This window comes from Rhizopus delemar, genomic scaffold (assembly GCF_000149305.1).
Source record: "Rhizopus delemar RA 99-880 supercont3.3 genomic scaffold, whole genome shotgun sequence".
NCBI classification, from domain to species: Eukaryota; Fungi; Mucoromycota; class Mucoromycetes; order Mucorales; family Rhizopodaceae; genus Rhizopus; species Rhizopus delemar.
In genome coordinates, this window is record NW_027137829.1 from 1165934 (window position 1) to 1192954 (window position 27021).

At 37.2% G+C, this 27021-nt stretch overlaps 11 protein-coding genes across 11 annotated transcripts; 5 read left to right on the forward strand and 6 right to left on the reverse strand.

Moving 5' to 3' along the window:
- Positions 1-94: 94 nt before the first annotated feature.
- RO3G_04645 (argininosuccinate synthase) lies at positions 95-1425 on the reverse strand (the record flags this gene model as incomplete). Its single annotated transcript, XM_067659235.1, has 3 exons — positions 95-879; positions 929-1187; positions 1237-1425. The coding sequence occupies 3 exons, from the start codon at positions 1423-1425 to the stop codon at positions 95-97; spliced, it is 1233 nt and encodes a 410-aa protein (XP_067515336.1).
- A 3519-nt stretch (positions 1426-4944) lies between these two features.
- Positions 4945-9446, forward strand: RO3G_04646 (uncharacterized protein; the record flags this gene model as incomplete). The annotated part of the gene is made up of 9 exons (XM_067659236.1): positions 4945-5243; positions 5306-5348; positions 5403-5739; positions 5937-6208; positions 6262-6540; positions 6595-6949; positions 7003-7187; positions 7239-9188; positions 9240-9446. 9 exons carry the CDS (start codon positions 4945-4947, stop codon positions 9444-9446), a joined length of 3927 nt encoding a protein of 1308 aa, XP_067515337.1.
- Positions 9447-10394: 948 nt separating this feature from the next.
- Positions 10395-10884, forward strand: RO3G_04647 (uncharacterized protein; the record flags this gene model as incomplete). Its single annotated transcript, XM_067659237.1, has 2 exons — positions 10395-10689; positions 10736-10884. The coding sequence occupies 2 exons, from the start codon at positions 10395-10397 to the stop codon at positions 10882-10884; spliced, it is 444 nt and encodes a 147-aa protein (XP_067515338.1).
- Positions 10885-12019: 1135 nt separating this feature from the next.
- On the reverse strand, positions 12020-14253 carry RO3G_04648 (uncharacterized protein; the record flags this gene model as incomplete). The annotated part of the gene is made up of 4 exons (XM_067659238.1): positions 12020-12432; positions 12489-13887; positions 13947-14207; positions 14251-14253. The coding sequence occupies 4 exons, from the start codon at positions 14251-14253 to the stop codon at positions 12020-12022; spliced, it is 2076 nt and encodes a 691-aa protein (XP_067515339.1).
- Positions 14254-14649: 396 nt separating this feature from the next.
- RO3G_04649 (uncharacterized protein) lies at positions 14650-15261 on the reverse strand (the record flags this gene model as incomplete). The annotated part of the gene is made up of 1 exon (XM_067659239.1): positions 14650-15261. One exon carries the CDS (start codon positions 15259-15261, stop codon positions 14650-14652), a length of 612 nt encoding a protein of 203 aa, XP_067515340.1.
- Positions 15262-15666: 405 nt separating this feature from the next.
- On the forward strand, positions 15667-16485 carry RO3G_04650 (uncharacterized protein; the record flags this gene model as incomplete). The annotated part of the gene is made up of 3 exons (XM_067659240.1): positions 15667-15718; positions 15768-15982; positions 16033-16485. The coding sequence occupies 3 exons, from the start codon at positions 15667-15669 to the stop codon at positions 16483-16485; spliced, it is 720 nt and encodes a 239-aa protein (XP_067515341.1).
- A 905-nt stretch (positions 16486-17390) lies between these two features.
- RO3G_04651 (uncharacterized protein) lies at positions 17391-17555 on the forward strand (the record flags this gene model as incomplete). Its single annotated transcript, XM_067659241.1, has 1 exon — positions 17391-17555. The coding sequence occupies one exon, from the start codon at positions 17391-17393 to the stop codon at positions 17553-17555; it is 165 nt and encodes a 54-aa protein (XP_067515342.1).
- A 2463-nt stretch (positions 17556-20018) lies between these two features.
- Positions 20019-20161, forward strand: RO3G_04652 (uncharacterized protein; the record flags this gene model as incomplete). The annotated part of the gene is made up of 2 exons (XM_067659242.1): positions 20019-20085; positions 20130-20161. 2 exons carry the CDS (start codon positions 20019-20021, stop codon positions 20159-20161), a joined length of 99 nt encoding a protein of 32 aa, XP_067515343.1.
- Positions 20162-21990: 1829 nt separating this feature from the next.
- Positions 21991-22693, reverse strand: RO3G_04653 (uncharacterized protein; the record flags this gene model as incomplete). The annotated part of the gene is made up of 3 exons (XM_067659243.1): positions 21991-22043; positions 22077-22247; positions 22660-22693. The coding sequence occupies 3 exons, from the start codon at positions 22691-22693 to the stop codon at positions 21991-21993; spliced, it is 258 nt and encodes an 85-aa protein (XP_067515344.1).
- A 429-nt stretch (positions 22694-23122) lies between these two features.
- On the reverse strand, positions 23123-23998 carry RO3G_04654 (uncharacterized protein; the record flags this gene model as incomplete). Its single annotated transcript, XM_067659244.1, has 2 exons — positions 23123-23665; positions 23780-23998. 2 exons carry the CDS (start codon positions 23996-23998, stop codon positions 23123-23125), a joined length of 762 nt encoding a protein of 253 aa, XP_067515345.1.
- A 957-nt stretch (positions 23999-24955) lies between these two features.
- RO3G_04655 (uncharacterized protein) lies at positions 24956-26983 on the reverse strand (the record flags this gene model as incomplete). The annotated part of the gene is made up of 1 exon (XM_067659245.1): positions 24956-26983. One exon carries the CDS (start codon positions 26981-26983, stop codon positions 24956-24958), a length of 2028 nt encoding a protein of 675 aa, XP_067515346.1.
- Positions 26984-27021: the final 38 nt, after the last annotated feature.

The following is a 27021-nucleotide window of genomic DNA, read 5'->3' on the forward strand; positions in this document are numbered from 1 at the left end:
TCGACACTTTTCTTTAAAAGACGTTTATATTTAATCATGTACAAATTTTTTTATTATTCTTCGTTCTATCAAATAAATATACATTAAATACAAATTATTGAGGAGTCCACTTCTTAAGACGAATAGCGTGACACTTGATGAAACCATTGGCATCTTCAGGGTTGTAACCACCTTGTTCATCCATAGAAGATTCTTGCATATCATACAACTTGGCACCAGGACCACGAGCGACACGACCTTCGACGATCGTGTTACCCTTGTAAAGCTTCAATTTAACATCACCTGTCACGTTGATTTGAGTCAAGGGAATTGCTTGGCTCAAGAATTCACACTCAGGAGAGAAATATTGACCGTTGTAAAGAGATCGACCGTAAGGGATCGTAATGTTTTGATCACGGTAGGCACGAAGTTGACCATCCAAAGTCAAGCCTTCCAAATCTTGGTGAGCGGTACGCAAGATGGTACCACCAGGGGTTTCATAACAGCCACGAGACTTGACACCGATAAATCGAGACTCGACAATGTCAATACGACCGATACCGTTACGACGAGCGACAGTGTTCAGATAGGTGAAAAGTTGAACGGGTTCAGTTTCTTCATGACCATCATTGTGGTTGACAACTTTGACAGGAAGACCCTTTTCAAAGGTGATGGTGATGCGTTCGGGTTGATTAGGAGCATCCTCAGGATCAACTGTCAACTTCCACATTTCCTTGGGAGGAGTAACATTGGGGTCTTCGAGGATACCAGCTTCATAAGAGATGTGGAACAAGTTTTCATCAGTCGACCAGGGCTTGGCCTTGGTTTGGGTGACCACGATGCCCTTCTCGGCAGCGAAATCTAAAAGAGCGCTACGACCAGCGAAACGTTCAAAGAAAACTGGATAAAGATAAATAGATTGTTCAAGTGATGACAAAAAGACACTTACCAGGTAATCTCCAGGGAGCAATAACTTGGATATCAGACTTCAAGGCATAGTAAGCCAATTCGAAACGGACTTGATCGTTACCTTTACCGGTACAGCCGTGAGAGACATACTGACAACCTTCACGAGCAGCAATTTCAATTTGGCGACGAGCAATGACAGGACGAGCCAAGGAAGTACCCAAGAGATAGACAGATTCATACACAGCGTTGGCTTGAATAGCAGGAAAGATCTGAGTCTTTACGAACTCTTCTTTCAAGTCCTAGTTTGCCATCAGTCTTTTGTTTCTTTTATACAATAGAATAACTTACCTCGACAAACACTTTGCTGGCACCTACAGCAAGGGCCTTCTTCTTGATAGCTTCAAAATCTTCTTCTTGACCCACATCAGCAATGTAAGCCAAAGTTTCATAGCCTTGTTCAATTAACCAAGCCAAAATGACAGAGGTATCCAATCCACCAGAGTAAGCAAGAAGAACCTTTCCTTTAGTAGCAGCCATGTTATATAGAGTTTTTAGTCTTAAAAAAAGATGGGAGAAAAAAAGTTGAAAAAATGAAACCCTTTTATATATCTCAATAGTGGGAAACTAAACTCTTATCAAATTGAACTACCGCAGACCCTTTAATGCATCATAGAGATAAATCTTGAGGTAAATCAAACAATAAAAGATATAATTAGTATGAATATTAAGCTCATTGCTTGCTTCATATTACTCTATATTTACACACTAATAACTGCTTGATTTTCTCGATATTGTGCATCTTTTTTCGTATATAGCAAGCATCAACTTAAAAAAGTCCTCTTCATGTATCATGGATGAGTCAGAATACCAAAATTGGTAATTTTTGTTTAACCTCAAGATTTTTATCAATCTTTTTCTGAGTCTGAATTTGAATGTCAACTTTTTTTTTTTTCTAATGATAACTGATGTCCAATGCCTCGAGTTTAAAGAAAAGGGGTACACTATTTTATTTAATGGTATACGTCTTCTACTTCAAATAGAAATAAAATAAAATTTGTAATGAATATACGTAGCTTTAAATGAAAGAGAATTAAGCTTATTACATGATGAAGCTGACGAGCTTGCAAATTACTTGATGTCAGAAGGATATGATCTTGTTCAAGATCTCGGCTGCATCATTGGTAAATTCGAATCTTTAGTGGCATCAGCTAAAAATAACAATCAACTTAGAGCCATGGACTTGCGGGTATCTCGATAAACCAAAGACAAATAATTATAAAGTAGACAAAAGAGAATATAGTAAACTAAGGGATAGTATATCACTTTTATCCGATACAGCTGTTTCTGACTTGATATTAAACAAATATGCAACATGGGCATCTAAACTATTGAATTCAAATGATATTTTTCTGGTATTGTCCTTGAAATTGTGCTATTCATTCATCGCTATTCATGCACGTATTTTATTTTTCTGTGTAGTTGAATGAGCAATATATAGTTAAACCACCAAGGTCTTCATCTTCCGCTTTTACATGGCACAGGGACTCTGACTATTACCATGATATCAAAATCAGGTCACAACCTTCAATTGCTTGCTGGACAGCACTAGATGAAGTCAACGAGTCTAATGGAACAGTTGTATTAGAAGATCAATCAATAATGACAATGCCTGCAGGAAGTATCCTGTTTATGTCTAGCCAACTCATTCATAAAAGTGCAGGTAATTCGACAAATTTATTTAGAAGGGCCTTTATGCCTCAATTTTCCACAGTACCCTTTGTTGATTCAGATAAATCACATTTGCCTTTGTCTGAACAATGTCTTGGCTTGGCAATAAAATGTTTTGATTGAACAAGTTTCATATTGAATGCTTTAATAGTTGATGTGCTTTTAGCAAACACCTCTTTCCTTTAATTTCTTTTGAAAAGAATTTGTCTTGTAAATCAAATATATACTTACATGCATTGTATGTCTAAAGAAATAAAGCTGGTTTAATAGGTCTTTGTGTAATGTTCTAAAAAAATTTGCTTGTAACTTTACTTTTTTTTTTTTGCTATACTCTATTTGTTTTCTCAATACCACAGCTTCAAAAATGAAATAGGTCCCTAAATACGACTTCTGATTTTATATCAATATTTGTAATTTGGTCCATCAAGAGCAAGAATCATTAAAATATAAAGTGTGTTATGGTTCACATGCAATATATCTAAATCCACTTTTATACGTTGCATTTGTTGATTTGCCTAGATCTATTTTTCAGACAGTTAGAGTTTGTTTTGTACTATTAATCTTAAGTATAATATGTTCTGAATTGATAGAATGGGAAAAACGGCATGCTTGAGGATACTTTGTAAGCATAGGTTTCTTCAGCAAGTCATAGATATACTGAAGCTTTTAAGTTTAGTATAAATTTACTTGGTTTGCATATTGGTCAAGTATTTTTTTTTAGTTATTCTCATAATCTCACCAGAGTTCATGCTCATAATACGATCATGAAGCAATGAAATTTAACAAACTGAGGAACTATTTTCCGAAAGACCAAGAAAAAGAGAAAGAAAAACAAAGGAAGAGAAGAAGAAATTACATTTTATCTTTTTCTATGACTTGTTTAAATAGCAAGTTCTACCAAAAATAAGAACTGACATGCTATGTATTTGTCTCTTCTGGTCGTTTTCAATTCTTGTTGTACTGAAATTAATTTTTGCTATTACATTGGACGGTGAGAACCTATACCTAGTCTATTTAAAATATAAAACCCTATGTTCATTATCTGCCCTGTATATCACAAAGCGACGCTCAAATGCTTTCATGTATTTCGACTGTAGAAAAAATTAACTTTTCTTACTGTACAAAAATTTGTAGGCTAGAAAATGATAGGAGGATTACAGGCAGGAGTCAATATGGAATAGGAATAAGGAGATTTATGTTTTATTTAAAAATAAATTCGTTATTACATCGCATATAAGCATAAATGATGAAAAGAGGCATTCCACGTTGTCTGGAGTCCTAGCAAGTCCTCTTACAGCTACATTTTATTCTCTTCATAGATGCCTAACATAATCAAGCTAGTATCAAATACTTTAGATGCAGCACAAAGGTATTTTAAAGAAAAAATAATAAACTAATTTTTAACCCACACGAGAAATAAAAAAATAATTAAACTATTTGAAAAGCAGAATAACCTTATACATGGCCCTTTCAACCCGTTCATCCACTAGATTTGTATCGTTGAGTATTTTTTGAAGTGGAACAATTGAAGAGCGCTTAATTTTCTTATGTCACACAATCGCACAAAAGCACATTCTTTTTGTCAGTTTGGTTACACTTAGAAATTGTTACATGTTCTTTTGTGATATGCCTTGGCCATTTATCTTTGCAAACACAAAAACAGGTATTTTCTTTTTCTTACTTCTTCATTAGAAGGTTTGTGTTAGGATCCGTTGCTATTGAATAAAAAAAAGAACTAAATTACTTTGGTTCAACTTTACTCCTATTTTCGTTCCTTTTACAACCTTTCCTGATCGACGAAAGAATACCGTGTTTCCAATTCGGAACAACAAATGTTGCACTTTATATATTAGATCACTTTCTACTCTTTCCTTCTCTTTTTTCCACTTTTATACATTTTCATAGACTCATGAGCATTACAATACAACAAAACAAATTAAAATACGTCTACATAACATCCATCGTGGGCTGTCTTCTACTCTGGTTCACCATTTATGAATACCCTGCTGATCAAAAAGCAAACCTAGTAACAGATATTGAAGAAGATCGTTTATGTACACCTACAACTTACAACATCGGACAATGGATCTATGATCCTTCTCCATTCACAAATATTGCACAGAAAGCAGGATATAACTGTATAAAGAAAAAATTTGCTCATCGATGCTTTCGCAGACTGTCAGAGCCAGATGAAATTATTCGATCCAAGCAAATGTATGCACAGACATATGGTCAAATAACTTTTAACTTATGTTTCTTCATTATTGTTTTTTCAATATTAATAGATTGAATTACAGATGGCAACCTTCTCAATGCTACTTATTAGAAATGAACACAGACTTATTAGCTGATCATTTCCTTCAGCATCCCATCTTGTTTATTGGTGATTCCATTACACAATTGCAATTTGAAAGTCTCAGTTGTTTGCTTGGTCATCGATATCATAAAAGACAGGCAACTATGAATGGAGGCAATCCAAGGCTTCGTGTGAGCGAGATAGGCAATGAAAACATCACTGCACTAGCATATATTCGATCCGACTATCTGTTAAGATTAAATGATTTTAAAATGATGGAGCCATTTGACAGCAATGGTGTTCAATTGGGATCAGGGGAAAATTATCCATGGTAAATGACAGCTAAAGAAATTGTGAAATTTACTGAGACGTGTATTTTTTCCTTTGACATAGGGTTCATGCTATACCTGAATTTAAATATATTGTTATTAACACAGTAAGTTATACTTTGCTAAATAAGGTCTTTCTATAAGCTAAATGCAATCATTAGGGTCCTCACTGGCATGTCAACGAAAGATGGGGCCCCAATCGATCAGAGCAGGAACTTTTATCGGCTTACGAAAAAGCCATGACGATCGTATATCAGTATTTAAAAGATCATCTACAGTCTGACCAAACCGTGTGGGTTAGAACAACGCCATATGGACATGCCAAATGCTCTCAATATACGTCACCTCAGCCTTCACCTGTTGCACCTTCTGGAAAGTTAGGTGAATACGACTGGCACCTTTTTAAAGAGTTTGACTTGATTTGGAAGAAATTGATCGCCCAAGGAAACGATGTCCGATTCCAGCAATTCGATATCGCAGGGATGTCCAATATGCGAGGTGATGCCCATTCAAGACCAGACAAAGATTGTTTGCATACCTGTCTACCTGGGCCAGTCGATGACTGGAATCGATTGCTGTATCACGAAATTATGAAAAAATAAAGCTAGTCACATTGACATCAGCCACATCAACAGATACTTTTTTTTTTGACAACTGAGCTAGTTTTTTTTTTTTTTTTTCTGTGTTCTTTAAAGTCATGGCCACTACGACACTGCAACTTTACTGGGATCTTGCTTCATTTGATCCCAGCGTAAGACAGAGAGCTGCTCATTCACTTATTAAAACGTTGGCCGAATTCCAAAAGACGCACGAAGAAGCTTTGGAACAGATTGATGTTGCTGATACAGAAGAAAAGCTTGATGCACTCTGTGCTTCTGATGTATCCTATGCTGTACGTCGTTTAATTAGAGGTCTTTCATCTTCTAGACAAGGTGCCCGTCAAGGTTTTTCTTTAGCTTTGACTGAAGTAAGTTCTTTTTATGAGTCTATAAACCAAAGACTAAATGTGTATTTGAACAGTTGTTAGCTATTGTCGAACTCATTTCCGCCAAACTTGTGCTTGATCTTTTGTTTAAATGGACTGAATGTACAGGATCTATGAAGGGTGATGAAGTGCGTGACATGTTGTTTGGTCGTTTGTTTGGTTTGATGTCTATTGTTGCAGCAGGAATGATATCTCGAGAGTCCACCACAACCGAAGATGTTGTTCGTATCTTAACTAGCTTACAAGAAATGTCAACTCAAAAATCTTATCTTGCAGAAGTATGCCACCATGTTGTTATCAACATGATTCCTTATGTACAGTATTGCTTTTTCTTTATAGAATACAAAATACTTATCCTCTCTGTGTAGGTTAAAGATACTCAGCATCAAGAAATTGCTGTTGAAAAGATAAAAGAACTTTACTTTAGTGGTTCTGTCAGTAATGTGGATCAATTGAATCTTGTGATGAGCCTTCAACAGCTTGACAACATCGACTTGAATGGCCCATTTGCCAATTGGAAGTCTCAAACGATTTTGGATCCTACCAATTTGCCTCGATTAGCCCGTATTCTTTGTGAAGTTCCTGATGACTCACAAGACTCTTCATCCGATTGGAAGCCTCAACTTCACTCTGTCTGGGACCCCATCTTGGCCGTTTATCTTGAATCTAGCCAACCCACAAACATAGCCTCTTTCCAAGAATTCTGGACTGTGTGCGTTGACAGTAAGTTGATAGTGATAATAAAATCAGGACAAATTTAACTTTAACTTTTCTAGGTACTTTATTTGATACGAATGCTAGCCATGGACGTAAATTCTGGGGATTCCAATTGGTAGAAAAAGTATTGAGTCGTTTATCTCCTGAACAAGTTCCCTTGATTTTTACCGCCAATTTTATGAGAACTTTTATCAACAATCTCTCTTCTGACGTTCGTTTCCTTTATAACGCTGCCAAGCATACTGTAAGTCGTCTTTACAAAACACACAAGTTATTAAAGTAAATTTGATATTAGGCCCAAGTTATTCACAAGGTAGCCGAAGAAAACAAGAAAGTAGGGTTCGCATTGGTTACTCAACTGTTGGGTAAACACGGCAACCAAAACTTTGATCGTATTACTCGTACAAAAACTGTCGAAAATTTATTGACAACGATGGATGCTGAAGGTATCACTTCCTATTTGGAATATCTTGCTGAAACATTTATTCACACACAAGAGGATGCTGCCGAAACTAGTCGTGAATGGGTCTTGAATCAAATGACTCTCTTGGTTACCAACACAAAGATCCCCAAGCAAGAAGAATGGGTTGTTGAACTTACACAATTCTTGATGACGTTTGCTTTCTTCGAAGTGAAAACCGCCGATGCAAAGAACAAGTCTTACTTGAAGGGATTGCACAAGCCTACACCTGCATTGTCGGATGCTACTATCGAATATGCTCAAGGACGTTTCCAGGCTGTCTTGGTTGGTTTGTCCAAACTCTCACCTCCCTCTGAAGATCAACAAGAAGGCTTAAAGACACGCAAATGGAATGGATATACAAAGGATTATGAGCTCTGGGTTCACAAAATATACACAATCTATCAAACATTAGAAAAGAGCAAGAAATTGAAAGCTCGCTTACAACTTTCCAAGGAGACAAAGGCTATCGTTCAACAAGCCATTGAAAAAGCAGAGTCACTGGATACAAAGAAAAACGAAGAACCCTCTGACAGTTTAGAGCGTGGGTTCCAAATCTTGCTGTTGAACATTGTTACTCATTTGTGGATTAACGAAGAAGAAGGCGTTTCTATCTTGTCTGAACTTTTGGATTGTTATCAAAAGATTTTCACTGAAAAGAAGACCAAGAAGAAGAACAGTAAGGAGACTGAAGAAAAGCAACCTGATCCCGTTGACGTCATTGTCGATATTCTTGTTTCCTTTTTAACCAATGAGTCTCCTGTACTCAAGAACCTTGCTGAAAGAGTATTTGAAATGTTTTCTCACAGATTGACAGAGCAATCTCTTAAGATCTTGTTGGACATCTTGGCTTCTGGAGAAGATAAACAAGATGATGAATTATTCTCTGAAGAAGAGGATGAGGATGACGATGATGTTGAAATGATTGATATGGATGATATTGATGAAGAAGAGGAGGAGGAGGAAGAGGAAGAGGAAGATGTAGATGAAGAACTCCGTCAAAAGGTTGAAGAAGCCATGAAATCACAAGGTATCAATGCTGTAGATGACGAGTCTGACGAAGAATTAGATGATGAGGCCATGGCTGCCTTTGATGAAAAGTTAGCTGAAGTCTTTAAGCAAAAGAAGATTGCCAAACAAGAAAAGGCCACTATGCAGCAAAATGTCATTCATTTCAAGAACAATGTCATGGGACTTGTTGCTATTTATGCACGCAAGAACCCTACCAACCCACTTGTGTTGACTTTGATTGTACCTCTTTTGAACATCATTCGTTCTACACCTGCTAAATCAGCCACCAGCCAATTTGTTGAAAAGGTAGTCGCTTTCCTTAAAAACCGTTTGGCCAGATCAACCGAGTATCCTAAAGACATCAAGGATGATTCTGCCATTGATGTTCTTCAAGCTGTACATGAGTTTGCCAAGCATTCAACCTCCAAGGAATTGTCTGACATGTATGTTCAATTAGCCTTATATTTACGTAAAGTAATTTTGGGAACTGGTGCGGATTTTGAAGTGTTTCCCAACTTGGATAAGAAGCAAAAGTCACGTTTGGATAAGATGATGGCGATTTACAACGATTCATGTCAATTGTATCTCAGCAAGAAATCTACTGTGTTCCCTGCAAGTATGATTCAACAGTTGTTACAGCGCTATCCCTTAAGTTCATGGGGATTGTTGGATACCTTGGTTACCTTTTTAGACCGTAAAGCTTGTGCAAACAATTACAGATTGTCTATGACATGTCAATGGACAAGTACGATTGTTCAACGTACAGTTAATAAGGTAAGAATTCACAAGAAAAGATAGATATCAATCACTCATAAATGATGATAGAAACATGAAGCATACAACGAAAAATTCATTTCCATGTTACCCAAATTGGCTAAATCCATTAACGCAACAATTGAGCAGTGCAATGAAGAAAATAGCGGCATGTTAGATAATCAAACCAAGAAGAATTTCAACAAGTTTGTTTTGCAATTAACTAGAGTGTACAGTAACTTAGGAGTTGACTCTCCATTTAAATCCTTGTCTTCTTAATAAAGAAAAAAAAAAAAAAATAGGCTAACCTATCTATTTAATACAATCGTTGAATGATCATCTCTTCAAATGATATAAATGTTAATACACTTACTCCTTTTTTTCTATATAGAAAGATGATAGTATGTAAGGGGGAGGGATATATGAAATATGCAAAAAGAGAAAGGTTTACGTATATCAATGCAACTATGTACATGCATTATTTGTCAAAACATTACGCCTTTTGAATTTGGACGCAGTCATCATAAACTAAATTTGATCTTTATCATTTTCTCTTTGCCTTCTTTTAGATTTTTTTTTTTTATACCCAAAAAAAGATGGAAGTCAGTAAGCCTGATATAGAACAGGAACATACATTCACATTAAAAAAATTATGGAAGCATATGGGACCAGGTAGATGTGAACAGGGATTTTGAAAAAGGGTTTAAACTAACGTGGATAGGCTGGCTGATGTAAATGAGACGAATGAAACGTATTGAGGCTTAACACATCTGTAGGTCAATAGGATACCTTGATCCTGGCAACCTCGAATCCGATCTTCAAACCGGTGTTGCTTCCGGGTACAGTTTGCTTTGGCTACTCTTCTGGTCACATGTGATAGGTAACACAAGAGAACCTCTGTTTCTTTCTGCTCATCCCTTCACAGGCTTGATTTTTCAGTTATTGGCAGCCAAGCTAGGCACAGTCACCGGCAAACACCTAGCACAACTCATCCGTCAGCATTACTCTCCTCCTTTGGCCAACATCCTCTGGGCGTTCACGCAACTTGCCCTGATCGGAGCCGACATGCTCGAGATGGTGGGGACAGCGATCGCGCTTCACATCTTCTTGCGCTGTCCGGTCTGGGTGGGCGTGATGATGACCTCATTTGACACGATCACGTTTACGATGATGCAGCGGTACGGCATGCGACACCTGGAAGCGATTTTTATGGTCCTGATCAGCCTGATGGCCATCTGCTTCTGGCTCGAACTGATCCAATCCGAACCGGACCTGGGCCAGATCGTCCACGGTCTCCTCATGCCCTCCGTCCCTCGCCATGCCGAGTTTCAAGCGGTCGCGATGGTCGGTGCGGTCGTCATGCCTCACAACATGTTCCTGCACAGTGCCTTGGTCGCCTCGCGAGAAGACAAGAGCCCACGGCAGCTGAAACAAGCCAATCTCTATATCGCTCTGGATTCCGCACTCGCGCTGACCGTCTCGTTCCTGGTCAACCTGGCGATCGTGGTCGTCTTTGCCCAAGGTAAGAAAAAGTGAGAATGTGCGGGGGGTGTTGATGAGTTCTGTAGTGTTCTATCAACCGGATCACAAGGTGGAACTGCTCGGTTTAGGGGATGCGGATGCCGTCTTGGGTAAAACATTGGGTTTTGCTGCAAAGTATCTCTGGGCTGCTGGGTTACTCGCAGGTAGAAAGATACACATCCGATCAGGTCGTTAACAGACTTCTAGCCGGACAAAGTTCGACCATGACAGGCAGTCTGGCAGGAAGGTATGTGACCGAAGGGTTCTTTGGGCATGTGTTTGATAAAGAATGGCACCAGATGGCCATCACACGGGCCCTGTCCATTGTCCCTGGCATGGTGGTCGCCCTATTTGCTGTGGATCATTTTGATACCATGGGCGAATTGCTCAATGTGTTGCAAAGGTAAAATAAACATCCACTTGTTGGATTCGCTAAACCAACCCCCGAGTACAGTATCTGTCTACCGACCGTGTTGATTCCCATCATCAAGTTATGTTCATCTTATGCTGTCTTGCAAGACTTTAAAATATCCTTTAAACTTCAACTCACCTGCTGGTGCCTGATCACAATCGTCATCTCACTCGATATTTTTCTCTTTATTCAACACGGTCAATCATTAGGCATCAGTAGGATCATCAATCCTGCTGTGTTTGTCTACATATTGTTCTTGATCTACATTGTCTGGAAGCCCTTAAACGCTGTGATGGAAGATGGATGGATTCATCTGGCACGATTTGATGTCCCTAGTTCAATATAAAAAAGCATTTATGTATAAAAATAGGCGCATCATGATATTTGATTGATACGCAATGCGTTTATATGCTTTATTCTGTTTTATAATTGATATAAACAAAGGATTGGGTTAGTCGCTGTTGACATGGTAAACAGGATAGGTTGTGATGTATGAATACAGTCAATATGTTGCCCAACAATGGTTTGAATCAATTGACCCTACATAAACTCTTAGCATTTGAATGACCATCGCCTCATGGACTTACTGTCTCTATATGTTTAATCTCGATCAAAAGTGAAGAAAATGCGATAAGGTAAGGGGGGAGTATGGCAAGTTGATGAATAGTGGATTCAAATTGTATTTTTCTTGAAGGTGTATGATTGAATAAGTCTATGATTTGAACTTGCTGTCCGTGATAGACAAACATCCTTTGTTCATGTATTGTAAATCCTGTATGAGGTCCGTCGACGATCACCGCCCCGTCTGCTCGTTGAATACCCTCAGAAGGCGAAGAAAGAAAGATCATGTCTTGCACAATAGACATCTGGGTGATCTGTTTCAGTGCGACCTTATGCTCCTACTCTTTCTTTTTATTACTCATCCCGTGCTCCATCTCTTTACACTTGCCTTTTTATATTTCTTGAGCCAATGTCCTGAGGATGGGGTGAGAGTGAGGGTGGTGAGGGTAGAAGAATCCTTTTGCTGTGACTTTTTGGTGATGTAGGCCACGACAGGTTGAGAACGTAGCGTGCCTGTCTGAGAACATGTCACACGCGATGACTTGAAGGCGTGTGCACTTGACGTGCTCGGCTTGCAGTCATTCATCCATTCTTGCAGGGGATAGGTCAAGAGGGCATGCGCGCTCAACACAACGACTTTATCGTCTAGTACACTTAAACTACTCACTTTTTGACCTCGAATCACCCACTTGACCTGTCCTTCTCCTTTGCTGGGTAGGATCCAAACGCCAGACAAGGAGCCTAGGCCGATAAAGGATTGATTCATGTAATCTATAAAGCAAATGAGCCACAATTTCTCTCTCTCTTTTTGACCTTTATTCATTTACTAAACACACAGGCGCATTGAATCTGATGGACAGGCAGAAGATGATCTGTAGGCAGCACGGAGGGTTTAAATGGTTCATGTCGCATGCTGTCCATCGCCGCCTGTCGAATCCTATGCTCCCAATCGGCCTTTTGAGACCTTGAAAAGAACTCGAGGCGAAAGGTGTGCTGAGGACAGGCAAGATGAGTGATCCGAAGAGATCGCTTCTTGATCGACAGACCGATACTGTGTTCTCTTGATGTTTTCTTTTTGGAAAGCAAGGAAGCAGGAGCAGACTCACGACGAACGACCGACACGTTCTTTTCTGCCATGGGCACGACAGGTGCCGAAGAAGGGAAATAGAGCGATTTCAGACTGAGCAGCCTGGTCTTGATCTGCTGATGGATCCAAGTCGAATGCTCGGATGGCAAGCCGTGTCGTATGGAAGACGCATGTCGATTCAAGTGGGTGTTGAACAAGGAGAGTTGTCTTTTGAAGGAAAGGGAGGCTTCTTGATGAATCCAGACCATCTGAATCGGTATCGGTGTGCCCTTGATCACGTCATACTCTCGCTTGCCCTGGATGGTTTTGGGACAGGTCAGGATGAGAGCATGTGAAAACAAAAAGAGGCGACAGTGCAGCGGTTGCAGTGGATGCTCCGGTCGAGCGAGTCGAACGTCTTCTTTAAAGAGCAGCCTTGCTTCCGTGGGTAGTCTCAGGAGTTCAGAACCCTGATAAAGACGGATGACTTCCGATCGATGAACATCGTCTTGTTTCATTTCACTGTTCATCCTGCAGAGCGTATCATGAAGTAAGGTGATGGCCACCTTGATCGCCAGTTGATCTCCATCGTCCTCGGTATGCTTCAAAATGGCCTCGACCATCAACTTGAATCGACCGATCCATAAGGTGGGTGCGGTCAGGTAATGACGAAGACCGAGTCGGCGAGTGAATTTCTGAGCGTCTTGATCGGCAAGAAACTGGGTGAGCGTGAGGTTCTTTTGGAGTTCGAGAGAGATGGCATGCAGTGATTTGGTATGTTGTGAAGTATAGAGAATGTAAGGCTCCGTCAGTTCGTTGACATGATGCATCAAGAGAGTGCCTATCCTGCCTATCAACGGACTCGACTGTCTTTTCTTGGCTTTTAATGCGTGATAGAATGAATGATGTAATTGGATGATCTCGAGATGGTTACTAAATACAGTTTGATAGAACTGTTGACGTCGACTGGAGTCAGTGATGATATCGGGTGACTCCAAGAGAGGAAGAGCATAAGCGTTGTGTAGGATGAGTAGATCTTGAATATAGTTTTTTTCGGTCGCTACAAGTTCCGCAATAGCTGCTTGTCTCTTTAGCTCTTTTTGGCTCGTCAAGTCTATCAAATGTTGTGGTATGTTTTGTATCCAGTCCTTTTGTTGTACCTGTTATAATGTGTTAGTGTAACAATAACAAGAAATGAAACAAAAGAGAGTTGCTTTACATGTTCTTGATCTATCAGTTGTAATAGATCAGAAAATGCTTTATTTGGGCATAAAGGTGAATAACAATTCAAGTTATTTGATCGACAAGAAGGTGAATAACAGTTTGCTAAGGGTACGAATATACCATGAATTGTTTGTTGCATGTTGACGGCATATTGGTCCTTGTCTTCTTTTTGAAGTAGTTGATTATCAAGAAAGGCATCAAATAGTTGTGAATGAATAAGTTCATCTTGTTCATAAAGTAAATAACTAATAATATCCTTTATAGTTGTTAATCATCATCATCTTATTATCCTCATTTACCATTGTCTCTTGTCTTGTTAGTTTATAATAATGTATTGTGTTTTTAAAAATAAATGATAGATTGGATAATAAACAATTTGTTATTGAACCCTAACTATTTGTCAACTTTATTCTATCTGTCTTCTTCTCTTACCTTATTCATCTTAACAAAAAGAAAAGAAATTTGAAAATAATGTGAAAGGTTTACTTTATATTTTTTGTCATGTGCTTATCAAACACACAATTTTTTGTTGTGTTTTAATGCATCATTTGAATTTTGACACTTGATTTTTATTAGCTTTAATAGTTAAACGCATCACATCATTCGCTCTAATAAACACAGGTCAGTCAAGCTACTTTGGATGACACGCTAACTTGGTAGGATTCAGTCTGCATTATTCAATCGATTCCATCCACTGTTTACAAAGGTAACAAGTGACATCCTAATGTTCCTCTTCCTCCCCATCCACTTTTTGGTGTCACTGTCAGGCTCAATCTGTTCCCACCTTCTTCGATCACTCTGACTTGAATAGGTTGATTTTCATGCTGACTTACATATAAATTCAATGCTTGTAATCTCTCATTGTTCGCTCTCTTAATCGGTCCAAATTCTACTATCTTTTGCTGTCGTCGTAACCCAGCAGAATAGGCAGGTGAATCGGGTGCAACAGCATTGACGATAGCAAAAGGTATCGCGTTATCATCATCGGAAGGAGTGGACGGTACTTGTTGGACTTGGTCTCGTTTAGCTTGGTGTAGTTCAGTCAATCGTTTTTCAATCTCTGCTGTGATACCATGAACGTCATTTCGCAACCTGTGAACCTGATTACGTGTTGTTCTAATGGTCGCAACATCAAGATCAGCTCTTGGAAATCCGCTATTATCCACCAAAGGATCATTCATGCCCACACCTGCTGTAGTCAAGACTTGTTCGAGTTCTTTCAGTTGTAATTCGACATCGTCCTTTTTCTTTATCCACTCTTTTGTTTCATTCATGAGTTGCTCAAAATCCACTGGCGGTGTCAGTCCCATCTTGAACACTTGGTTTTGATTCAAATAGAAAAGTAGAAAAGCAGAAAAAAAAAAAAAAAAAAAAAAAAGAATTCGCTTTCCGATTGTTTGTCTCTTTTCTACTTTTCTTTTGGCCCATGAATTTGATTCCCGCAAACAACAGACAAGAAAAAAGGATGATGCTTTATAACAGAAAGGGGATGGTTCAACAGGAAGATATTCAATTTTCTACAGAAAAAGCAAGATAAAATTCTGCTGATTTTTGTTGAATTGTAAAAGAAACTTATATCAAAACAAACTGTCCAATTCAAACATTTCTTTAACATATTTTACTAATAGAAAAACATTTTCCTTCATCTCTCTTCACAAACCATCCTTCTCTTCATCCTTTCTTCCACTCCTTCAATCTTCAGTTGTTGCATAAAAATGAAGTCACTGACTCTTTTCGCCGCCGCCGCTGTTTTTACTTGTGCTGTCTGTAAGTTGAAGGATCGCTTTTGTTGGAGCTGAAAATAATTATTCTTTAGCCGCTCAACATCACGGTGGATATGAACATGCTGACCACGACCTTGGTAAGAACGAGGGTCATGATGACCACGATCAATCTGTTCATGATCCACTTATTCAGGAACAACCTAACGTTGAAATTCAAACAAAGCCTCCTGTCGTCGTCCTCAAAACGATCACTCGCACCAAGCCTTGGGCTATTGTACCTGATCAAAAAACGATCACGAAAACTGTTGTAAGTATCGATCGTCTTCATCGCCCTCCAATTAACATTTCTCTTTTTAGAAATACAATGCTCCTACTTTTCGTTATGGGTATGATCACGACAATAACCATGGCAGTGGCCATGATCGTGACCATAGCAATCACGATCATCCGGAAGACCACAGTAGGGATCACGGAGATAGCCGCCAACGTCAAAAAGGCCGCTTGCGTCAACAGATCCATGCCAATTTCGTTTCTCCAAAACAAGGGATGAATGGCCATCTGGCCGCAGCTGCTGTTTCCTCTGCTGGCCGTACTGCCATTTCCTCTGCTGCTGCTGCCGCCAGTCATACTGCTGTCAGATCAGCTCCTGCTGCTTCTTCCAAAGTCAACCAGGCAGCTTCTCCTTCCGTCGCACGGTCTGTTGCTTCTCCTTCCGTCGCACCATCCATGAATGATGCAAACAGCCTGCCAATGCATAGCATCTTCATCACAGTCACAGCTGTGATGGCAGCTTGGTTACTACTACTTTAATAATTGATTTTTGTAACTTGAAATTCTCCTCGATCTTAAAAAGTAATAAAATTTAATTTATTATATAGCTGTCAACAGCATCAAAGTATCATTCAACATAACCCTCTTTTTTATGGGAATTTACTTTTAAACATATCAACTAAAAAAATACTTTAGAAAGTATTTGTTACGCCAAGAGGATGGATGGTTTAAATAATCGCATAAAAAATGAAGCTCCCTTTGTATGCTTCATGTAGTTTTCTTTTTCGTAAGCAACTGATGATTTAAATAAATCATCATTTTTATATAAAAATCAAGAGGATCCATGAAGTTTACCAGAATCATCCTCTTATTCATCTTACCTTCATTTTTGTACTTATTTTCCCTTGTTGATTATCTGCTCTTGATTGCTTTCTCTGGGTAGGGATCAACAAAGTCGCTAACTATTCTTTTTGATTTTTTTTTGTTACCATCCATCTTCAGTCAAATCTTTCAACAGCGAGCTTTTGATTTTTGATAGCATGATAGATTAGAGTATTCAGGTGAATCAATATATGTGCAATCATCAAAACTTTTGATAAAGCATATAAACTAAATGTCTTTATTAAAAATGAAGCTAATCGAATGGTCTTGTGTCATAAAAGGTCAAAGCTTTAGTGTTTACACTATTGAGTACATTGTCTCTGATTTACGATCTGTCTCTGCTCTATCAACTGTCAAATGCTTTTTGAAAGTAAGCGTTTTGACTGCAGACGTTCTCTTGTATGATCATAAAAGTTGCAACAAGAGAAGCATTGAATTCCAGAATCCAACCATATTCTTTTTAAACACTGTTTTTCCAATCGGTTTGCATACTTGATCAAAACCCAACTGTCATTCTTATCCATAATGATAACGAAGCAGAGATTAGTTCACGGTTAAAGAAGATGAAGGTCTCAATCTTTCATGGCTATAATTCTCTCGATTCCGACAACCTACGTGACCCATACGATAAGAACCTTGACCACGAAGCAAAACTAGAAATTGCCTTTGATGTCTTCACTGAACGATTTATTTGGTCTATTCATCACATCAGGTTTCATATCCGTTGAATGATGTTTTATTAAACATATCTTGATACTTTAGCCTTTGCTGAGCTGTTTCAGAACATGACATGACAGATAAAGCTGTTCCTTTATTTTCTTTTTTTTTTTAATCCTCCTTAAATACCCTCCTTTTTTTTTAACGCAAAGTAATTTTCATCATATTGATCTGGCCCGAGTAATAAAAGTTTATTCGCTCTTTGCTCATTTTGAGATACAAATAAAACCTGTCTTCAAAAATTTGAGTGCGCAAATTGATCATACGATTAAACGAAATTCTACTTACAATAAAATACTTTGATGAGCTTGCAGTGGCTTCAATACACCCTGATCGCCTAAGTCAGGCCAAAAGAAGTGTAAGAGAATAAAAAATTATCTACAGTATTTTTCAAATAAAAGTGAAAGGGGAAAGCAACTTTAACGTCAGATTTTACAAATGATTTTGATCTTACTTTCAGCTCTCCCCCCCCCCAACATTTCAAACTTTTCAGAAACTGGGTAGCTCTTCAACAGTCCCTGTGAATAATGACATTGATGCAATAGAAAAAACAAGCTGTCTATGAGAAAGTATTCCTTTTCCCATGAACATAGTCTATCTGTATTCTCATCTACTTTCATTCAAACAACAAGTTCCAACCATACTTGCACGTCAAACTGTCAATCTGAAACAACTAGCAAAGGTAACATGTGCTATTCTAATATTACCCGTAGCCACGATAAAGTCACATTACTAACACATGTCCCATATTTGCAGCTTCTATAGCAGATTCGGAGAACAGTGAGCCAATCGATACAAGAAAAAGAATCAATGCGTCTGAGAGTCAATCAAACACGATATGTTAACATAAGAATGAAGAGACTCTGATACTTTAACATGTCTATTTGTCTTTTTCTAATAATGTTTACAATTTGATAGGGTAAAAGGACAAGAGTAATACCGATGTCAACAGAAAGACATACGCAACAGCAAGTAAGCATCAACAAGACATGATGAATGTAATCTACAAAGTGCACTTAAACCATGAAGACGTGGAAGACCAAGGAAGACTGCAGATGATTCTGTATCTAGGTCTGTTAGCGCCAAAAATAAGAGGCCAAGAAGAAGACCAAAAAAAAAGCAACTAAAGTTACAAAAGAGCTTGGTCAAACAGATTTTTAAAGTGTTTAACCAAACAAAGACACAGAAAGATAAAGACTACATGCAATAGATGACACAAGTTCTTCAGCAGAGAAATTTCTTTTTACCATTCTGCGGAGTATATATTATTTATTATAGATATACTTTTTGCAACATCTCTTATATTAACCTAACATCATCTATATGCATTACAGAATTCGTATAAAGTGAAATAAGTCTTTTATATCATAGTAAAATGTCTCTTTTTTGTTTCTATTAAATCTATCATCATATTATCATCTGTCTAGGATACTAAATACTCATTCTCTTGACTAACTTTAGTGCTACACGTTTACATTTTAGCATTCTCTAGAAGTCATATCGTTTGATTCTTATTCATAGTATACAATGCAACAGTATCAAATGTTTTAACTTTTAGAATATGTAACTCTGCTGCAAGCATAACGTTTATTTAATATCTTTAATACCGTGCAGCGACAGTGTTATTTCCTTTTTCTTTCCCTTTTTTTCTTTCTTTCTTTTTTTTTTTTTTTCAATGTAAAAAAAAAAAATTAACAAAGTAATTATGCTATTCAACATTGCTGTTGAAGCATATACCTGTGATTTCAAATTTTAATATACTCACTTACATGTCTACATCTGAAATATGATATTTTAAAGGCAAAAAAAAAAAAAAAAAAAATCCACCAAAAACAATTTTATTGTAACTTTTATGTACATCTAATAAACTCGGTTCAATTACCGCTTACAAAAAAAAAATATTATTATTATAATAATGCTTAAATGAGAAATTTAGTGCGATGACTAATGTTTATATAAGGTATATAGCTCTTTCTATATTAATTCTGATATCGTATTTTTACTGTAGAATACAATTTCCGCACTGTATGTAATATAAGCAGGCACTGTTCCAATAAAAAGTTTGGGTGACTCAGTGATAATTTTCTCTTTTTTTATTTGTTTGAAACTCTCATTTTTTTATATACATGTATGCTCAATCAGTAGTAGATATTATTATTATTGATATTGTCTTTTCTTAGTCAAATTTACAAGTTACAACATCTGTCTTTATAAAGTGAACTCAGCGTGTTCTGGAGTTAGAGAAAACAATAGTACGTTTAAACATTTACTTTATTTACAAATAAAATTAAAACCCCAAATGGGCGCATGATGACTTAGTTGTCATCGTTTTCGCCCGGGGCAGGTCAAAATAGAAAACAATAGTACAATCACACCAAATAAATTTTCGGACAAAGAAATTTATCGAAGATAATTTTAACTTCATAACAAAATAAACTTGTCTTTTTCTCATCCATCAACACATTAAAAAAAAAATGTCTGCTCAAATCTCCAAAGACTGCACCCGACCTTTAATTATATCTGAAGATGAAACAAAAGAAAGTAAAGCATGAGGAGTTTTTTTATCTTCTTAGAACACATCATAGGCTTAGAGAGATTGCAGATCTTGTTGGCTTAAACAAGTCCACTGTACAAAATATAAAAGCCAGGATTGATGACTATGGTAGCCCTTTACCTCACAGGCAAATTGGGCGACCATTGAAAATAAATGAAAGAACTGAAAGGCATTTGAAGAGGATAATTAGAGAGGATCCTTTTGCCTCATTTAAAGAAATAAATGTGGAATTAACAAAGCTGAATGTTTTTGTTAGCATAGAGACTCTCCGATCATATGTGGATCGCCTTGACTTCAAATCGTACAGAGCAGCTCACAAGCCTAGATTGACTGCAAGACACCGCGAAAGTAAGCTTTGCTGGGCGAAGGAACATCTCAATTGGACGGAAGACCAATGGAGAAGCGTTGTTTGGTCTGATGAGTCGCGCTTTTGTATGAAAGGCAGTAAACGCGGAAAAAGAGTGCTCAGGAAAGAAGGAGAGCGTTATGATGAAAGAAATATAATATCCACAGTCAAGTGGGGTGGAGGTGGTGCTATGGTTTGGGAATGTTTTTGGGGAGGAGGTTTCGGACCTTTAGAAATTATTGATACCAGTTCCGTAGACCAAGAAACATATACCAATATTTTGGCCAATAGGTTCCATCCTTGGTTTACAAATGTCACGGCGCATCAGGAGAGGGATTTTATCTTCCAATAGGATGGAGCTTCCTGTCATACAGGTGTTTATGCTCGATGGTGGAAGGAGACCCACCAAATTAGAGGTTTTCAGTACTGACCTGCTCAAAGTCCTATTTTGGACCCCATTGAGCATGTTTGGAATGCTCTTGAAAGGCGAATTGAGAGAAAAAGATCGTCGGCCAAAAACTTGGAGCAATTGAAGGTGGCTCTACGAGAAGAGTAAGAAAGAATGGATGATGAGTTTGCAGACCAATTAGTTCAAAGCATGAAGAGGCGATGTGAAGCAGTTATCAAGGCTAAAGGCGGCGCAACAGAATACTGAGGATCATTTTATGAATATATTTTTAAAATAAACATGTGAATTTTTCTTTTCTCAAAACTTGAAAACCCAAGCTTAGGTCCACTAGTATTTTTTGGTCTTGAACTTACATGCCATATTCTTCGAATTTTTTGTTTCAATATTTTGTCCCAAAATTATTTTTTTTGTAGGGACGGTTGTTGTATAATTGTAAAAATAATAAAGAAAAAGGTAAAAACAAAGATCAAGAAACAGTGTGAGTACTTTTTGAGACTGATCTTTATTTCAGTTTTAAGTTAAAGTAAAAATTATTCTAATAGAAAGCAGGTACTTATATCTTATTGAGAGAGTGGCTTGATATCTTCTATTGTGATCGTTCTTCTAATCTTCAGGTAATTTAGCAAGTGTTATCTCTAATTATGATTATGAAAACTTTTCATTTGTTCGTTTGTATGTCTGCCATAGATTATCTTTTTATTCTGGGAATTCCTCACTGATTTGAATAACGTTATTTTACGCGATATTTCAATTACGTGAAAGATTAGCAATATTTCTGACATCGGATTGGATTTGGTTATTTTAGTTGATACTTCTTTTTATCGAAGAACTCTCATGAATACAATACATATTCTAAAAGAACATGGTTAATTGGAATTGATTGTATGATCTTATTTAAATAAACTTATATTTTATTTTGTTTTAATTATGATCTTGTATTAAGACTTATATTCATTAATGTCAACTACAATCAGTTACTGTTCTACAACAACGGTTAGGCCGAAAATTTATTAAATAGATATGCATTCCCTTAAATTGGCCCCAAAAATGACGAAAGCAAAAATTAAAATTAAGTCACATTAGCCCCCCCTCCCCCCAAAAAATCAATTTATAAGTTGTAAAGTACTTTAATTAGTTTTAAGAATTGCTTGATCTTTGAGTTTCCATTCTTCTAGATTTATCACGAGAATCTATATCGTCTCTAATAGCTTTAAGTCTCTTACTGATATCTGTCAAGAATTCATAGTCGTTGATTGCATTAATACTTCTTTTTAAATGACGTAAAGAGTCTAATTCCAACTTTATATCTCGCTTTAGAATAGATGTAGCATTGATATTCGAGTCATTCTCGGCAGTAGGAGCCAGAAGCTCGTTTTCAGGGATAGATGATGCACCTAATTCAGAAAGTAATTGTTTAGGATAGGGGGGTTTTAGGTAAAAGTAGTATAACAACAAAGATAAAGAAATACTGTTAGAACTTGGTATCTCTTTATTAAGTTAAGATAACTAAGATTGAATATGATAAAAAATAATTCTACATGTAAAAAGTGAGAGTATTTATAGACATGATACGGATAAAGAATTAGGACAGATTTATGATCAATTCGACAGAATAGATGATTACTATTTCTAATTATTAGTTTAGCCTGTTCCTAGCTTGTATTGTCAATTATGCTATTGGGATGGTTTCAGATAACTCTGGACGTAGGACTATTTAGGAGACGGTACGGATGAATATAAAATCCTCTAGTTCCGTGATTGGATATTACGGCTAATAATAATATCTCAGTTAGGATAAAGGTTTACATGACTTAATGATGATCCGGTAAGTAATTGTCATTCCTTATTCAACATGCTCATATCATCAATAAACTATATTACAACCATGCCATATTATTTGACTATGTGAAGTTAATATGAATAAAGCTTAATATAAAAATCTAATCAAGGTCTTTTATTGATCTACAGTTGTTGGAATAATTGTTCGAATGTTTTGCAATTTTATACATTTTGCTTTGTATCTCTGCAGTCAGATACGATAGAGCTACGTACGATACCTCATTAAAAAGCGACAGCTTTCGCATATAACATATAAAACGCTAGGGGTCTGGAATTATTTCCATATATAGTAAGACCAAATTGCGTCAAGCATATGCATTCGAACAATTTTTCCAATTGAATCATCTTTTATTTAATACCGTGTATGACCGCCTTTAGCTTTAATAACTGCTCTACAACGAGCTGGCATACTCTTGATATATGCTTGGCATTACTCTTTGGTACAAGAAATACATTCTTTCTCGATTCTAGACCAGAGATCATGCAGTCCTTTATCCCTATCTTCATCTAAGCTCAGCCTCAGCTTTAAATGGTGCCAGAGATGCTCTATAGGATTCAAATCAGGACTTTGAGCAGGCCAACTGAAAGTATGCTCTTCTTTTAACCCATTTTCCTTAAACCAAACATGAGCAAGCTTTGATGTGTGCTTAGGATCACTGTCGTGTTGAAAATAAATAGATTCCTGTTGGTAACCATAGTACTTCAGACTGTCCATCAGTGTAGTTGACAGGATATGAACATAATCTGATGCTTTCATAGTACCATTCTCAATTGAGCAGCCATATCCAGGACCATCCCACGTCATACAACCCCAAAGCAGCACACTGCCAGCTCCTCCTTTGACTGTAAGGTCAAGATGATGAGGCTGCAATTTGTCACCGGGTCTTTTCCAAAAGTACTTACAGCCATCTGAACCCCAAACATTAATCTTGGTCTTATCAGAAAGCACTATACGTCTCCAGTCATCTTCTGTCTAATCTTTGTGAGCTTTAGCCCACTTTAGTCTAGCTTCCATGTGACATTTTTTGAGGAGAGGCTTTTTCTTCTTAATTTGGGTATCGAAACCCATACTGTGAAGCATTTTTACTGTACCAAAATAGCCTATCTTGTGGCCAATACTGTTTAAATATGACCATACGTCCTTTGCAGTCTTAAGTGAACCATTTACAAGCTCTCTCTTCAGGTAATTCTTTGTCGTTGAGCTTATAGTAGTCTTTTTACCAGCATGACCTCGAGTACGTTTCGGTGTATACGAGCCCTTGTGCTTGCTCAAAGTGGACGTTAATACTCCTGGAACATGTTCCATGATCTCTGAGTATGATAAACCCTTTTTCAACAGCTACCGGATGCTCTCTTGCTTGCTACGAGATAAAGTATGTACCATGATATAAGGACGTATAGACTGTACGAGATGGAAGGGAAACACCGTAAAACACAGCCTTATTTATATACTTTAAGCTCCGATTAATAGCAAAAGCGTTGTTTCATAATTACATCATTTTGTAATGCTGTATTTGTGATGTCAGAAGCGGCAACGATATCATTATTATAGAATGCATTGAGTTGGAAAAATTGTTCGAATGCATATGCTTGACGCAATTTGGTCTTACTATATATGGAAATAATTCCAGACCCCTAGCGTTTTATATGTTATATGCGAAAGCTGTCGCTTTTTAATGAGGTATCGTACGTAGCTCTATCGTATCTGACTGCAGAGATACAAAGCAAAATGTATGAAATTGCAAAACATTCGAACTGTTTTAATCGTAAGATTAAATAAAAAAATTAAACAAAAAAACAATAGCAGCAATATAAAATTAAAATCCTTCTTTATTGCAGATTTCTTTATATTGCAAAAGAGCCCCGTTTAATGGATAAAAAGTTGGCATCTATTTATATTCTTTGTGAGCGTAGATATAAAAGATATAGACTCGGCAACAATGTCGTGCTGAAGAACCAATGATTAAGCTAAAGCTTGTCGATGTTCTAATATATGCATCTGAAGTTGAACAATAGAAATAATAACCAGTCAATTAACTTTGATCTAATTACTTTTGGGGTTGACAATTGATTAGACTCGCTAGGATGACAAATACTGATCTTATTGTTCTAAATTTGGAAAAGTGTGGAATTGTTCAATCATAGTTTAATCTTTGTGTATCGTTATTATTTTAATACAACTGATATCTTATAGAAAATAACTATGTTTACAACACGAACAATTATTCCAACAACTGTAGACCAAGCAGCCCCAAAAAAAAAATTAAGTTGGTGTAGCAAGTTTGACAGCAGATTCGTTTCGAGCAATTCGGGGAATATACCAAGACTTGTTAATCGAGGATCCATCGTATTTTACAGGATGTAGTCGATCAGTGTGTACCCATGAAGTATACATTTTTCCATTTATCTCTTGAATCTGGTATGTGTTGAAGTCCAAGTTTCTATTAACAACTTCATACGGTCCCATCCAGTGAAATTCTAAGCCAGTTTTACTTTCATGTCGAAGTAAAACATAATCACCAATATTGAAGAGTTGTATTTGATTATTCTTGAGTATAGCATCCCATCTAGTTTTATCAATTTCAGCTTGTCGCTTGAGTCTATCTTCAGCCATATATCGAGCTTCTCGTAGTTTCCTCAAGTGATTTAGTGCATCTTGCGATAACAATTCAATATCTTGCTCAGTAAATTCAGACATAAACGGCCTATGAGGATCACCCGGAATTCTTGGTTCGACACCATAGGTAAGGTAAAATGGACTAAATCCGGTTGTAGCATGTTTTCTAACGCGGCAAGCAAACAAGGCAGTATCCATGTGTTCATCCCAACTGTGAACGTCACCATTTACATACTTGATTAGCATTCGTTTAAATGTCTGATTTAATCTTTCACATTTGCCATTGGATCTTGGGTGAAAAGCACTGGTTAGATTGTGTTTGGTTTTTATCTTTTTAATATACTGTTTCACTATTTTGGACATAAAGTTGGCACCTCTATCACTGATAATTTCTTCTGGACATCCAAATCGCATAACTATTTCTTCATAAATAAATTTGACAATTTCTTCACCAGTAGCATTTTGTAGCGCTCGTGCAATTGGCCAGTTTGTTGTATAATCTACAGCCATAAGAATCCAGCGATTACCTTGTCTAGTTGTTGGCAGTTCTCCAATAAAATCAAGATGCCATCGAGCAAAAGCATGAGGTACTTCAAGAGGTTTCATAGGTGCATGGTGAGTGCTTTTATTAGGTGATGCAGCAAGTTGACATTGAGGACATCTTGAGATCCACAGGTTGATATCATCTTTCATTCGAGGCCACCATATTCGAGATTTCATCAGTTGATAGACAGAGGCTTGTCCAGAATGACCGTATCCCGTATGGAAATCATCTATCATGTCTGCTCGTCTTGCAAAGGATATGAATTTGAGTTCTATAAATTTATCACAACCATTCATTTTTTCTTTTTTGTATACATGCTGATCTTTGATAATAAAGCTATGTTTCCTTCTGTTCAATTCTTCTCTAATCTTTGCAGGCCATTTTTCTTCGTTTGACAGATAATGCAAAGGCCAATCTTGTATAGGATCCTTATCTAAAAGCGAAAGGTCATTTCGTTTGATATTGACATGATATAGGTATCGCGGTTGCATTGATCGTTCTTCTGGGTGAGTATTGGGACCATCACGTCTAGATAACAAATCCGGTATTTGATTTTCCTTTCCAGGCTTGTAGAGAATTTCAGGATCATATAATTCCACTTCGCTTAGCCATCTAACAAGTCTAGGAGTAGGGTGTTTTTGGGATCGCAGGTACTTTAAAGGCAAATGATCAGTGAAAACTTGATATTCACTACCTTCTATAAAACATCTCCAAGTCCGTAACGCATGTAAAATACTTAGTAATTCTCTTTCTTGGGCAGGATATCCTTTTTCCGCTTGTGATAGTTTCTTTGACTCAAATGCCAATGGTCTCCATATACCCTGGGAATCTTCTTGTAATAAAACAGCACCTACAGCAAAATCACTTGCATCACATTCGATTCTAAATGGTTTGTTCATGTCAGGATTCATTAATACAGGAGCCGAGGATAATTTCTTCTTAATATAATCAAAACTCTTTTTATATTGTTCATTCCATTGTATCGCACGGCATTTAGCACCAGACCCCTTTGTTAGATCAGTAAGTGGAGCAGCAATTCCAGCAAAGTTCTTTATAAATCTTCTGTAATGTTGTGCTAAGCCCATAAACTGTCTGACTTGCTGAACATTTGTAGGTTCTGGCCAATCCATTATTGCTTGGACCTTTTTGGCAGCAGGTAGTATTCCTT